The sequence below is a fragment of the Egretta garzetta genome, unplaced genomic scaffold (assembly GCF_000687185.1).
Source record: "Egretta garzetta isolate BGI_Z169 unplaced genomic scaffold, ASM68718v1 scaffold118, whole genome shotgun sequence".
Taxonomy (NCBI): Eukaryota; Metazoa; Chordata; class Aves; order Pelecaniformes; family Ardeidae; genus Egretta; species Egretta garzetta.
This window is the reverse complement of record NW_009260484.1, coordinates 539,155-552,843: the sequence shown is the minus strand read 5'-3', so window position 1 is coordinate 552,843 and position 13,689 is coordinate 539,155. Positions and strand designations below refer to the sequence as shown.

The following is a 13,689-nucleotide window of genomic DNA, read 5'->3' as shown; positions in this document are numbered from 1 at the left end:
TCTTCCATGTTTTGCTGCTTGACATTAGTTTCTTTACTTACAGCTTATTGTGTAACTGTAAAAACAGGTTCAAAATCTGCTACAATCTGGAGCACTTTGATTGGGGCTCAGACGGCTGATCACTGTCAGCTGGGGCAGCCCAACACGTGGAGCTTTCATTGCTCAGAGTGCAACCTCCATCTCATGATCTACACTTGCTGAACAATGTCGCTAAAACTATTTTCTCCTCACTCTCCCAGGTTGCCCCTCTACCTGGCTTCTCTTTTCATAAGTGTCCTCTTCCTCTTGGTGAATTTAACATGTGCAGTATTGGTGAGGACACAGAATTCAGAGAGAAAAGTCATTGTCTCTGTCCGGGTGGCAATTAATGACACGTTGTTTGTGCTGTGCGCTGTTTCACTCTCCATCTGCCTGTATAAGATTTCCAAGATGTCTTTAGCCAACATTTACTTGGAGTCCAAGGTAAGGTACATTTTCAGTTCTTTTCAAGTACCTTCTGACAGACAAGGGCAATACGAGGCAAAGCCACACAGTTCTTTACGTCCCCAGAGAGCTGGAGGCCTTAAACTTCACAGCTTGTGCTTGGCAGGCCATCCTGCTCAATATACAAATTAAATACTAAGTGCTAGCAAGGGTGCTTTTGGCTAACACCAGTGACCTCAAAATATGTATTTTTCGGGCAGAGTTTACACAACTTACCGGCTGGAGTTTCTCACAGCTTTTCAAGTGGATACTGCTTTCTCCAGATCCCTGTCTGAAGACCACTTGCATTTCAGTGCTGCTACATAGAAGTGGGCTATACTTTGGGATCTTTCAGCTTGTCAAATTATTGACTGATTAAGTTAAATGTTTAAGGTAGCAGCACACTGAAGATAAGCCAGGTAAGAGTAATATGTATCTCCCTTTACACATTTGCATACTGAGAATGTGTTTTAAAAGACTTGATGCATTATAAATTCAGCCAAGTGGGGAGAAGGGGAAATAAGTGTCTCATGTTACTCTACAAAATGTTATTTAAAGAAATATTGTTAGGTTTACAGCTTTGGACACATTCAGTGATCAAGGCTCTGGGTGGCATCACATAAGCCTGCAGTGTTTATTATAAAATCAGTGAAGGTGGTTTGTATTTACAAATAATGAAACAGCGCTTTCAAAGGTCCTTGCATTTGCAGTAGATAGTTAATTCTTAAAATAAATTATTAGTTTAACCAATAGTGCATTACCTTTACCACAACAAATCTTTCCAAAATGTAAGTTTCAGCTACCATTTAGAAAACCTTGTAATAAAATTCCTCTCTCCATTTACTTAATCAGATGAAAGGAGTGCTTTTCCTGTTTAATCAAATCTGGCCATACCGCCCAGCAACTGAATGTTCAGGGCTCAATAGAAGATTTAAAAACACAGCTTAGTTTGGTTTGGTTTTTTCAAGCTCATCACTTGCTGACCAAAGGGCATGGGCTATGGATTATTTTTACTACTAAGAAAAGTTTTTCTACTGCTGCAAATCACAGAAGGGTAAATCTCTGTAACAAAGCAGTGTTAACCCAAGGGAGGCTTTGGTAGATTACTTGTTCCGTTTCCTCCTCCTGCAGGAAACTTGATCTTTTTTACTTCAAGCTATTTCACAAAACCCAAACAAACTCTAACATTATTGCAGACAGGAAAGGACAGAATGCTCAGCTGATGAAAGTTTGAATGTGGAAATGAGAATTAAAGTGCTTTGCTCCTTTCTGCTGACCTGAAATGGGAGTTCCTCTCGGGACTTCCAGCAGGATTTGACTGCACATACTCAGGGATACAGATGGCTGGAGCTGGTAGTGAAAAAACATCCTGGTTTTATCTGCTACTGTTGTGCTGAAAAAACTAGCTAAAGAAGAAAAATCCGTTCTCTGCTGTGATACGATAGAAGTAGCATTGGAGATAACGCGTGCTCTGCAGTGCATGGAGATAGGCATCGGTACTGGCAGCCTTTTATTTGACCTCCAGTCTGCTGGTACCTATCTCCTGGCCACATGTGACAACGCGTTCACCTCCATGAGCCGGCACAAGGGACCAGCTCATTCTCTGGGCCAAGGATACAACAGCCCAAGGAGGTGTACAGCCCTGCCCTTAGGTGCCCGCTCAGGCCAGTTCAGTGCTGGCCAGAAGTGTCATGTAGTGGGACATGCTGCAAACTCGAGGCTCACCCTCTTTTCTGTAGGGGCCTGTGACTGAAAAAGGATTCCTCTGGCTTTGCTTATACTGCTGCACCCTCCCTTCGCCAAGCCACAAAGTATATTTGACTGGCAGCAAAACCAGGACACTTTTTACCCCCCTTTTTTTGTATTTGGTGGGACTGAAGTTTCTTAAATCTCTATCCTATTTAACTATTAACTATTAAAGAATGACAGCTATGTAGGGAAGCCTATATAGGGAAATAACCGACCCCATTCTGCTCTTCACTTCCACTATCTCCAGTCTGTAAATGCCACTGAGCTGGGACATGGTATGTGCCAGTCAGCAGCTTCTCTCCACGGTCTCACCCTTGGTTTCTGTGACAGCATCACTGACTTGCAAGAACGGAGAAGCGCCGAGCAAACGTTTCCTCTTTGTGGCATTTCCTGCTTGCTGCTCTTGCCACAGCTTTCACCACTGCCCGCGCTGTATCTGGCTTCAGTTCCCATATAGCAGCAGGCTCTTGGCTCACTCCCAGCACGGCTGCAGGTTATGACCCGGTGGGAAGCAGTAAGTAGTTCCAGCGCAGTTTAAGCAGGAAGCCAGTCAGAGAGGTTGACTGCACTGGGGATTTGGTGATACTCCTGAGCCCAGCTGTTCTCTGAAGCAATATTATAGCGCTGGGAAAACAGGCAAGCTAGTTTTCTGCAAGCTTCTCTGTCTGCTCTCAGAGCTCCTCTTTACTGACAACCATCAGGGAGCACCCAGCCCGAGGCGCTTGGCTGGCAGAGCCGCAGGGACGATAGCCACCAGTGTGGGTGAGAGGCAGAGGGGGCCCGGTTGTCTCCTGAAGGCCAGGGATTCAGGACATGGTGACTTCCCTGATACTTCAGTAGCCATTCTGTTACGCCTGTGCTATACCTGCCGCAGTGCTTTGGACCTCTGCTCCTTGGCTGCAGACCTGGAAGCAGAGTGTGTGAGTGCAGGGAGCAGGGCACAGACCTTCCTGCCTCCTGCATGGGTCCAAAAGGTCCTGTGAAGGGAGGAAGAACTTCCCCCTCTGCCTCTCTCTCTCACACAGGTGGGAGGAGCCGGGTGTGGGTCTCTGCCAGGACAGGGAGAGGGCAGTGCTCATGAAGCAAATGACTGCAAGGTATTTTGCTCCCCTAAAAGCACACAGCACTTTAACCCATCTTTCTTCCTTTGCCTATGCAAAGCCCTATTCCAGAGCCCACTGCCCAGAATTTACTTTGAGCTTCTTCCTCCAAAGCCAGTCCCATTTTTGTACATCTGCCTGCCTCCAAGATCTGACTCACACTAATCCTTGTAGCCATGGCTCCTGGATTCCTTCCTTGCTGCTACAACAGCTCTTTGTGCTGGAGTCTCAGTCCCCCCAGTGTCCCTCCCCACCTGACACAGCGGTCAGGTGTCCCATTTGTTCCTCACACTGGGTTAAGCTCTTTCCCCTTTTTCTGTCCGTTTTTCTCTCTAGGGCTTAGGAACTCCTCTGATTTCACACTCTGCAGTCTCCTTCCTCCCCTTGTGCCCAAGCTCCTGCTCGCAGACTGCCCTGCCATGGTGACTCTGTCTGTATGCTGTGCTTCCACTTTGGGTCTCCTGTGTGTTGACTTTAGGCAAGGCAGGATATTCTGTTCCTGTCTCTGCTGTGTTTAACTGCTGGCTGTTATGATCTGCTCCATACTTAGCAAATAGGTGCACAGCAAGCAGTTGTAAAAAGATGCAAGGTTGCATCATGCGAACTAGCCAGCATTTGATACAGGATGCTCTCTAGCTAATGCACAGCTGAAGGCCAAATTCTCTTGCTCCATCTGATACCAACTGTAGTTCTCACGGGTTTTCATTGCTCTGAAAAGAGCGCTTGTACAGTAAGTTGAGGGAATCAGTTACAGCCCATCTTGGTAAGGGCTGGAACTGCTACCATTGCCTGGAAACCACTGTACTGATAAAATACAGGAATATACATAGTATAGGATACACTGATCAAAGAAGGAAAGGGAAAAAGTTGGTCGCATTAGCAGAGTAGCATGACAATCCTCAAAGTCCATGCAAAGCAACGTTCTTGTCAACTGCCCTTATGCATAATAACCTGTGTTTAAATCTCTTCCAGGGCTCATCTGTCTGTCAAGTGACAAGTATAGGAGTGACTGTTATACTACTTTATACCTCACGAGCCTGTTACAACTTGTTCATCTTATCATTTTCCCAAACCAAGAAAGTCAATTCTTTTGATTATGATTGGTACAACGTATCAGATCAGGCAAGTATGAAAATATTTGCTAATGAGAAAAAACTCATTCTGTAATGTGATACCTGATTTCCTAAATGCTATAACAAGAGGAATTAATATATGAAAATCCTATTATTTTTTTATTATTATTCAATGCGTAAGATTGTTTTGCTCTAGGTATACAAATTTCTGGTAATTTCAGCATAAGGATGAAAAAAAACTCCAATGCTAAAAGAAAGAAGTACCACTAGCCAAATAATTTTTTAAAAAAATAATCTTTTTTTACCTTGATTTTATTGTTAAAAAAATCCTTTTATTAAAAAAGATAGGTGTTTTGTACACTAGAAAGAATGTTCTGTACTTGGAGAAGCAGAAAAATGGTATTTGATTCCATTGAAATGCTTAGCTCTGAAGTCATGATCAAATCTTCCATTGCCATCCAGGGCTCTGGAGTTATTTACCTGAATTCTGTCATTAGCATGATACCTTCTGTAGTTTAAAGATAGGACTATGATTCTTCCCAACTTTTAATTGCAAGTGACAATTCAGACTGAAAACTAACAGTGATAAAAACACTAAAGGAAATAGCAGGGGATTCTTCATTGAATATTATGAAATTTGGGCATCCGGCTCCTTTCTCTGCTTTGAAGCATGTCGTTAGGTCCCAGTAGTTTTCCAGTTCTGTCAAGGCTGGGCAAAACGGCAGACTTGGGTCTGGACCATGAGTACATGTTGTTTGGCCTCAAAATCCCGGACACTTGATGTCTCCCCACCCTCTCAGCAAGCGCCTGCAGACCAAAAGCAGTGTTTCCAGCCACTCAAGGGCCTTGTATTGCCAGGGTGGCCAAGCAAACCTGGCACCATTAACAATTTTCTCTTGAGCAGTAGGTAAAACTGTAAATAAGAAGTAGGTAAACAGTAGGGTATGATTGCCCAGAGAACCTCATTATGAGTTAGTTGAGTAGGGTCTGTCAAGGGACCACTAACAAACCCTGCTGTGGAGCGGAGAAGAGGAGCGCAGCCAAGGTGGTGCCACTCTGCAATTAGAAGACACAGGTTTTAGGCAGAAGGGCACTAGGCTGTGATTCATCTTCTGAATCAAACATTTTCCCTCCTGTTGTCGGGGCCTGGAGTGTTGCTGCTGCTGCTGACCCCTTGCAGGGGGCACTTCTTGTGCTGACTCCTACAGTCTGGAGTAACAGGGGCCAGAATACTTTACGGCCAGAATAGTTGGTCCTGTTTCCTCTGTGGAGGCAGAGGTTGTTCATAGGGAACTCAGTGGAATGTTTTAGGCCTTAGACCACCACTGCTGATTTTTGAACATCTGATCTGACTTGTGATATTAGGCTTGCCTGGATTTTTGGGGTAAATGATTTGAACTGTATGTAAAGGACCTGGAACTAAATAGGAGTTACTCAGTTTAGCACCAGAATCAAAAGTCACTTTTAAAAGTATAGCCCAATGCTTGTACTGTGGTTCTGCCTCAGGTCACCTGTAAGAAACATTACCCTTTTCTCTTCTGTACAAAACACATGAAAGGACAGGGTTTGCCCTTTGCAACTACGGTGCATAGTGGAGGGGAAATCTAAAGAGGAGTTCAAAGCTGATGCTAGAGTAACAGCATGGTTATTCAAGCTAACAATGTGCATCAATCTGAAGGGGTCCAAGCCTTAATTTTTAAAAGCCAGATTGCCAGCAATGCCCTTGAAGATCTGGGCATTGATTAGCTTTTCACATGTTATTCCCAGATGGAAAAGGACTGGAAAACTAGTTTCTCATTACCTCTATTTGTTCACTTGATCAAATTGTTGCTTGCTAGGCTCTTAGACTGGGAAGACCCCTGCATAAAACTTTGATTTTGCTGAAGGAAAGATAGGAGGAGGAGAAGGAGGAGGAAGAAAGGTAAAAGGGAAGTCATGTACCCAACATGATAGAATATTGATTTATTATTTTTTTTTTAGTATGCCTTTAATCATTAGCTGCATTAATCTGGCTTTACTGGATGGAATTTCTGGCCATGTTGTCAAGCATTTCAGCCACTCTAAATATAGGTCTACAAAAGAGGACATGTTGCCTCCCATGCCTTTTAAATGAGCTGCCATCTTTATTTTTAAACACTTTTCTCTTTGACTTTTCAACAGGCAGATCTGAAATGTCAGTTGGGAGACGCAGGTTACATAGTGTTCGGCGTGATCCTTTTCGTATGGGAGCTCTTGCCCACTTCCTTGGTTGTGTATTTCTTCCGTGTCCGAAACCCTACAAAAGACCTAGTAAGTGGAACTTGTTAGTGTATTTGTTAGTATAATGTCTGTGCAGGTCTGGAGGGCTCAGCTTCTGAGGAAGGTTTGCTTCTTTACATTTTGACTTCTCTTTTTCAATGTGTCCTTAGCAGATTAAAAACAATGCAAACTTCCCACGTCTTTAGACTAAGTTCTTGTGAGAGAAACTCATCGTATTTACCCAGAAGGAAGACAAGGTGTTTCTCAGGCAGTTTACCTTAAAAATTAGGAACCTTCTTAAATTTAGGGACCTCTTCCCTTTGGGTTAATAGGGTACTTCACTGGAGTCAGTGCAAAAGGAGTTTGTTATCCAAAATTGGGTTCTTTCATCACATAGAAGTGAAAATGGTTGTGTGTTCAACGGCATGCATGAAATAACAGATTGAATTCATAGAATCATAGATTCATTTCATTGGAAAAGACCTTTAAGATCATCAAGCCCAACTGTACCATGTCCCTAAGCACCTCGTCTACCATCTTTTAAATACCACCAGGGGAGGGGACTCAAGCACTTCCCTGGGCAGCCCATTCCAGTGCCTGATAAACCTTTCAGTGAAGAAATTTTTTCTAATATCCAATCTAAACCTCCCGTGGTGCAGCTTGAGGCCATTTCCTCTGGTCCTAAATTCTTTCAGCCCTGTAGCCATTGAACTGTTTCCATGTCAAAGACCAATAGCCATAATAATCACTTGCTGACATTTTTGTTTGCCATTTCAGCAGAGCAGAGATTAAGTTATGTGTTGTAAGGATAATTCCCTGTAAGCGTCCTTAATGTCTAGGTAGTTAATAGATGGACAAGCATCTTTTTATAGCTGTAGGCGATATCTCCAGGTTAGCATAGGGTGTGCTGGTTGACAGGCACATGGGGAATATCAGCCCTGCGCTAGGATTACCGAGGTAACATCTCTGTTTCTGCAGGTCAAACCAAACCAAAGCTAATATTCCCCAGGAAGGATGTGAATGGTAAATTCACAAGCAAAAGAAATAATTAATAGAATAACTTTTTGGAGAAGGTGATGGGTTTTATTCTCACGTGCAGATTCCAGAGACAATGATAAAGCCAAGCTGCACAAGGAAGTTACAAATCCCCACCTGGATAAAGCCCTTCTTACTGTTCACCTGTAATACCTGACATCACGCTAAGAAACCCCGTGGACCACAGTGTCCATCACAAAAAAAAAAAAAATCTCAGCCCCACTGCTGCTTAGGAGTTAGCCAGGACAACTGCAAAGAGAAGAAATGTTTTAAAGTACAGGCCAGTGGTGCTGCTGTTCTAAAAAGTGACCACAGAAAGAGCTCATTTTATTTAAAGTGAGTTTAGTAAGGCTAGACCTGGTGGTCAAGTTTGGGTAGTGTGGGAGGGAGTCACAAGAGAATGAAAATAAGGGATGTGGTCTAATCTCTCCTTCCAAAAAGCTGAACACATAAAGACTTGGAATCCTTCTCAAATGAGACCTCGAATGGAGCCAAACCAGCAGCATTCTCATTCAAAGATCACTGCAGTAATAACATTATAATAAAGTAACATTATATTTTTGCACTGTGATTTGCAGAAAGCCTTAAATCTCCAACGTCATAAAGATACAGTTCAGAAGAGCCCATCAGTGATACCACTTCTCTTATGGGTACCTCTTTTAAGACAGACATTATCTGTCATAGTGGGTGTGTCATATATGGATTTTTTCTACACAAGACAAATATTTATGCTAAACAATAGTATGGTAAGAGTAAAACTGGGAACATCAACGCTAGAAAGAAACAAAAAATGAAGAGTAGCAAAGGAAAACTGAACTTGATTGCAAGTATGCCACAAGAGGGAGACCAAGAGCCACAGGACTTCAGTGTAATGTGTACAGTAGGCTAAGTGTTAGAGCAGTTAGGTATCAAGTGGCCCAGTGGCTGAAAATACTTGGCCAGAAACCATGTGGTTAGAATTAAAAAAAAACTTCTTTTAGTTAAAAAATCTTAACATCAACTCTGATTTAGTAAAAATCCAAAATGTTCTTTATTTTTTAATAAGGAGCAATGCCAAGAAATTGTTGTTCTTTGGTTTTACACTTCATTTGGGACTTAAGAAAAAAAAAAAAGTTTGAGTAGAGGCAGCCTGCCTTCAGCACTGTTCAAATGTAAAGCTCTGTTCCACAGACAATTATGGCCTGGAACATCTCTCTGTGTGCTTTGGTGCTGACACAGAGTGACTGCAGTGCATGGTCCTTTGCCTTGCCATACCTTCAGCCAGACAGACATTTGAAATGGGGAGATAACAGCAGTGGACCTATTTTTAGTTCATCTTTGTCTAAGTTATTTAACATCGAAAAGATAGGGGGAGATTAAACTACTCTCCTGCTTAAGGCCAAGGAGCAGATGTCATCCTGGCTTATCCACAGGTGCAGGGGACATTGTTCCTTGGGCATGGAAGCAGTGGATCCATGGATGAGGCTCTGCTGGGTCCTAGATGTCCCTCTGCACTGTCTCCAGAATCAAACTGACCCTTTGAATTTTGTATGTTTTCTGTTTTGGTTCATAGGGAAATAAAATCAAAATGCTTTGTAAATGGAGGAGCTGCACTGTTTATCAAAGGACCTTTCCTTGGGATTTGCCCCTCACAGCACTGTAGGGTAGATACTGAAATTGCTCAGCGAGGTCCTAAGGGGCTTTTCAGCTATGGTTTCATTAAGCAGGGTGCCAAGGTTCAGCACGATCAGTTCCTGAGGCAAGGAGGTAACGCACCAGGAGGGAGGGTTACAAATGTGGGCGGTAAAATTAGAGCGCTTTAGGTGTTTCATATCCTTCAGCTCCTCAGCTGCTTCCCCACTGCTCACTTCAAGGCAGCTGGCTAAACACGGAAAGTTTCCAGGATGGACAGGAATTCAGCAGACAGGTTAAATGCATACTGGAGGGTGGTTTCAGAAATGGGCCATTAAGATCAGTAGACAATCACCATGCTGGTGGCAAAAAGAGAAAACACAGAAAAGATTTCTACTGTCTACAGCAAATGTAAAATTGCCTGGTTTATTTTGGAAGCCAGAAGGTAAGTCTGCAGTGACTCCTTTTAGAAGTCAGGCGCCAAGCAATTTAGCTATCATCTGTTGCAAGTACTGACTGAGGTTTCCCTTCCTTCAGGCCAGCACAGGAATGGTCCCCAGCCATGGCTTCAGTCACAGATCTTATTTCTTTGACAACCCTCGCAGATACGACAGTGATGATGATCTAGCGTGGAATATTGCACCACAGGGGGCACAGGGCAGGTGAGATATACAGGAGGGAATCGCTTCCCATAACAGAAACAGGAGGAGAAAGAACTCTCACACACTGCCAAAGACTAATGGAAATTGTTTACCTCCAATTGTTGCATAAATTCCAGGGGGTGAGGGGAAGCCAAGGGGGGAAGCTGAAGTGGAAAGGCAGCACTGAGTGACTGTAGGGATCCAAGGGCCACAACAGAGACACTGCAAGGACACAAGCATCAAAACAGTTAGGTAATTTAAGAATTATAACAGCATGCTGCTCTTTGAAAAACTCAGGTCAGATCTTTGGGTTGCATATTTCTGTTTCTTCTGGGAGCGGCGTAAGAAGTGCCATTTACTTGTTTAAGTGTGCGAGCAAGGCACCCTAGAAAAACAGCCGTCTCCGTCTCTTCAGGGGGAGAGCAGGGGAAAGCTTGACAGCGCAGGCAGCAGCTTGCGACATGGTAGCGAGAAGCCTCTCAACTTCAGTTCCCTTCTAACATAGCTAAATAAATGCCTTGGGGTTTACCTGAAATGAAGGGGGGATTTGCTTTCCCCCTGGCTGAAAGCTTATGCGAATCCATCTCACCACCGAAATTCCACAAATCCACAACTGGCACAAAGCTGTTTTTTCTGTGTAACTGTGAGCTTCACGTAAGGATTCCCTTCTGGGAAGGAGCAGTTCACAGCAAGAACGGTAGCATCCAGTGCAGAGTTACTCAATCGCGTCTTCCCGTAGCTACAGTATGCTGCTAGTAATAGATTAGTGTAATCAGCCATCTTAAAATGAAGGTGCCCTCCTATTTGCACCAGAGGCACGAGGGAACCAGCCACACTGGTAACACAGGCACAAACCAGCTGCGTGCACTGATGCACACTGCTTGTGGGAGAAAAGCCAGAACTAGAAGAATCGGGGAACAGTGAAGTGAGAATGCTTGGGCCAATATAACTGACAGGTCAGAAAAATAAATAGCTGCCCAAATCCCTCGTTGGGGTTTTATTTTATTTTTGCGCTTTGGTGCAAGAACTACATCTACATAATTACATTTCGTCCACATTGCTAAGCAGGTACCTGCAGAACCAACCTGCCAGTCACTAATTCTCCTGTTTCCTTCTTAAGTTTCTCTCCAGACTACTATGACTGGAGCCATCAGAACAACAGCTTCATGGCTTACATAGGATCCCTCCAACAAGATCCAGCACTGGACACAGACCGGCCGAGCCCTATATAACTTCAATCAACTACAGCGTTCTGGGACATTCCAATATTAAAACAAACATTCTGAAAAACAAAGCTTAGCCATTTTTCTTCACCTTTTGGTTTTTAGAATGCACAGATCAATGAAGAACTTGTCTTGCCATGAGCTTTTTGTAGTTCAAGAAGTATAAGCTAATGATTTAAACTTTGAAGACTTCTAATTCATACCTTGTTCTAAGCCACTGTATTTTTGGCTTTGAAGAGAGTTATTAGAGGGTATAATTTAATCATTTTGTGCTCATTTTAAAAGAGCAAATTCCATGAAGTGAAACGGCATAATTATTTTCTAAGTATTTTTATTTTTACACTGTGTATTAGGTTAGAAATACATGATTATGATGAATATACTGTAAATAGATGAACAGTTGTTCAAATGCACGACAGTAACAATCCTTACATGCACAAAAGACTGTAAGGAAAAAACATCAACCTAATTAAATACTGTTTTTTCAAGTTATTGCTGCAATCTCTGAGCACAATTTACTCTGTGGCTCATCAGTGCTTACTCAATGTGGAAAGATGGTCAGAGGCTAAAAGTCATCTATAAGTTATGATCTCAAAACACACTGCATTCTTCTAAGAAGGCAAGAAAATTGTATCTTCTCAGGAGCTGTAGGGACAGTCACAGAATGGTAGAAAGGGTCATCTGCTCTGGCTGGAGCCTTGTGAACTGCAAAACAAGGTGAAAATTTGTAAGTAAGTCTGAAAAATTAAAGTTACATGATCATCTCTGTCAACCAGTTCTAGGTGTAGTACGTGGAAGAATAAGTCAAATACCCATCCAGGGAGATGGATACGTGTAACAGTACTTACTTATTTAATAAAAACCTAGGAAGTGCAGCTTGGGAATAGAACAAGAGCCAGGAACACATGAAGCAGAAAATCCTCAAGTGGACATAGAGGATGCATTCTGTATAACTAGCAGAAGGTCAGCAAAGCCATGCTTCAGCCTCGTGTGTTCAGGGATAAATTCAGTGGTTTGTGATGGAAACAGTAGATAAATACCATTCCAATATGTGACATTTGCACACAATTAATTAGTACTACTCTACAGTGAGCAGGAACTCTAACTCTACTTCAGGTCTTTTTATTGTGCCCATTGCTGACTGGTACGCTCTACTGTGAAGAACTCTGCACCCCCAGCATCTCTTTCTCCTTTCCCATGTGAAACAAATACTGTGATCAAAACCACACTTCCCTGGGAGAAACACGTATTTCTTAAGAGTAATCTTCTCTAAAAGTAGTTCATTTTGAGGCATGCTACAGCATCCCCAAAATGGTGGACAGGCTTGATGTTTTCCTCATATTCAAAATCAGGAAGGACAAGAAATAGAGAATTCTCACATATGTTTCACAGAGGGTCTACAGGAAAAAAAGAAGGTCTGCTTGGAAGCCAAAAGCACCGCAGTGCTATGCTAGCATGCCAAGTCTTCCCCAGGGTCTCTGATTTTTGGGGCTGTTGTGGTAAAATCAAAGTACGAGCCTCGCCTCTGGCAGAAGCACCCTGCCAACTGTTTGCCCTCCAGAGCTTCCATTAGCTTCTTCACTTTTTCCAGAATGTTCACTGAAGAAAAAAAAAAAGCCAATTAGACTATCAGCCAGAGATTAAAAAAAGGTGCCACAGGGTTAGGAGAAGAACAGAAATTTTATTAAACCCTTTGGAGTTCTACAGTCATGTTTGTACAAAACTGCCTGAAGACCTAGTGCAGGAAAAGTCTGCAGGAATTACATTTTCTTCACAGTCGATACAGCTGCACAGAAAAAATTTAATTATGAGAATTCTGTGCTTAGAACAAGCTTAACCCATATACCACAGTATGCATGCAAAAAGGTGGAATTACAAGTGACTATAGTCATAGTAATGAATGTATTTATCTCAAACATGGGAGATTTAAACAATGTGAAAGGTAAGATCTTATATTTAAACGAAGTCACTATAATTATCATCACCTGTGTAACAGGTACTTACCCATCTAAACTGAGGATGAAATGTGTGAATCAAATTTTTAGTAAGACTATTTGTTAAAAATACATACATGGGATGAAACACAAGGCTGTGGAAAACCCTTTAGGGGGAATAATTTTACACAAAGAGCCCCACTGGGCAAACCACCCTGAAAAAAAATATTTACAAAATTGATTTTATAAGCTATTCTGAAAAAGGGACAGAATGGACCCAACTTCATTTCAACAGAAGCCTTTTTGCCTCTTAAAGCAATTGGACTTAAACAGTGGCTAGATTTGGCCATATTCATACAGAAACATCCTGCAATTCTGCTACAAGAATTTCTGATGCACTGTGCTCCAGTGCACTGTGAACAGCAACAGGCACACAGGTTACATTCATCTTTTGAATGGAATTAAAGTGAGAATGAAAGCCTGCTCATCACCTTAAAGTTAAGTGACTGGTATGTAAGCAATTTAAGTTATATAACTTCTAGCAAGTGTAGTTGAAAGGTAAATGAAATGAAAAGTAAAACAAAAAATTTTCAAATGAAAACCCAAGAATTACATTCACAAAA

General features: G+C 42.4%; 1 protein-coding gene across 2 annotated transcripts in view; it reads left to right on the top strand.

Annotated features, from left to right (window-relative positions):
• GPR137B (G protein-coupled receptor 137B) overlaps positions 1 to 12,529 on the top strand; it is a 26,942-nt gene extending 14,413 nt beyond the window's left edge. Inside the window, exons 3-7 of one of the 2 annotated variants that reach the window (XM_009644127.2) lie at positions 240 to 462; positions 4,284 to 4,433; positions 6,545 to 6,673; positions 9,806 to 9,930; positions 11,030 to 12,529. In XM_009644127.2, coding sequence (XP_009642422.1) covers positions 240 to 462; positions 4,284 to 4,433; positions 6,545 to 6,673; positions 9,806 to 9,930; positions 11,030 to 11,141 — 739 coding nt within the window. In that variant the 3' untranslated portion in view covers positions 11,142 to 12,529. The remainder of the gene's footprint in view (positions 1 to 239; positions 463 to 4,283; positions 4,434 to 6,544; positions 6,674 to 9,805; positions 9,931 to 11,029) is intronic. The other variant, XM_035899706.1, reaches the window with a different exon arrangement.
• The last annotated feature ends 1,160 nt before the right edge of the window (positions 12,530 to 13,689 follow it).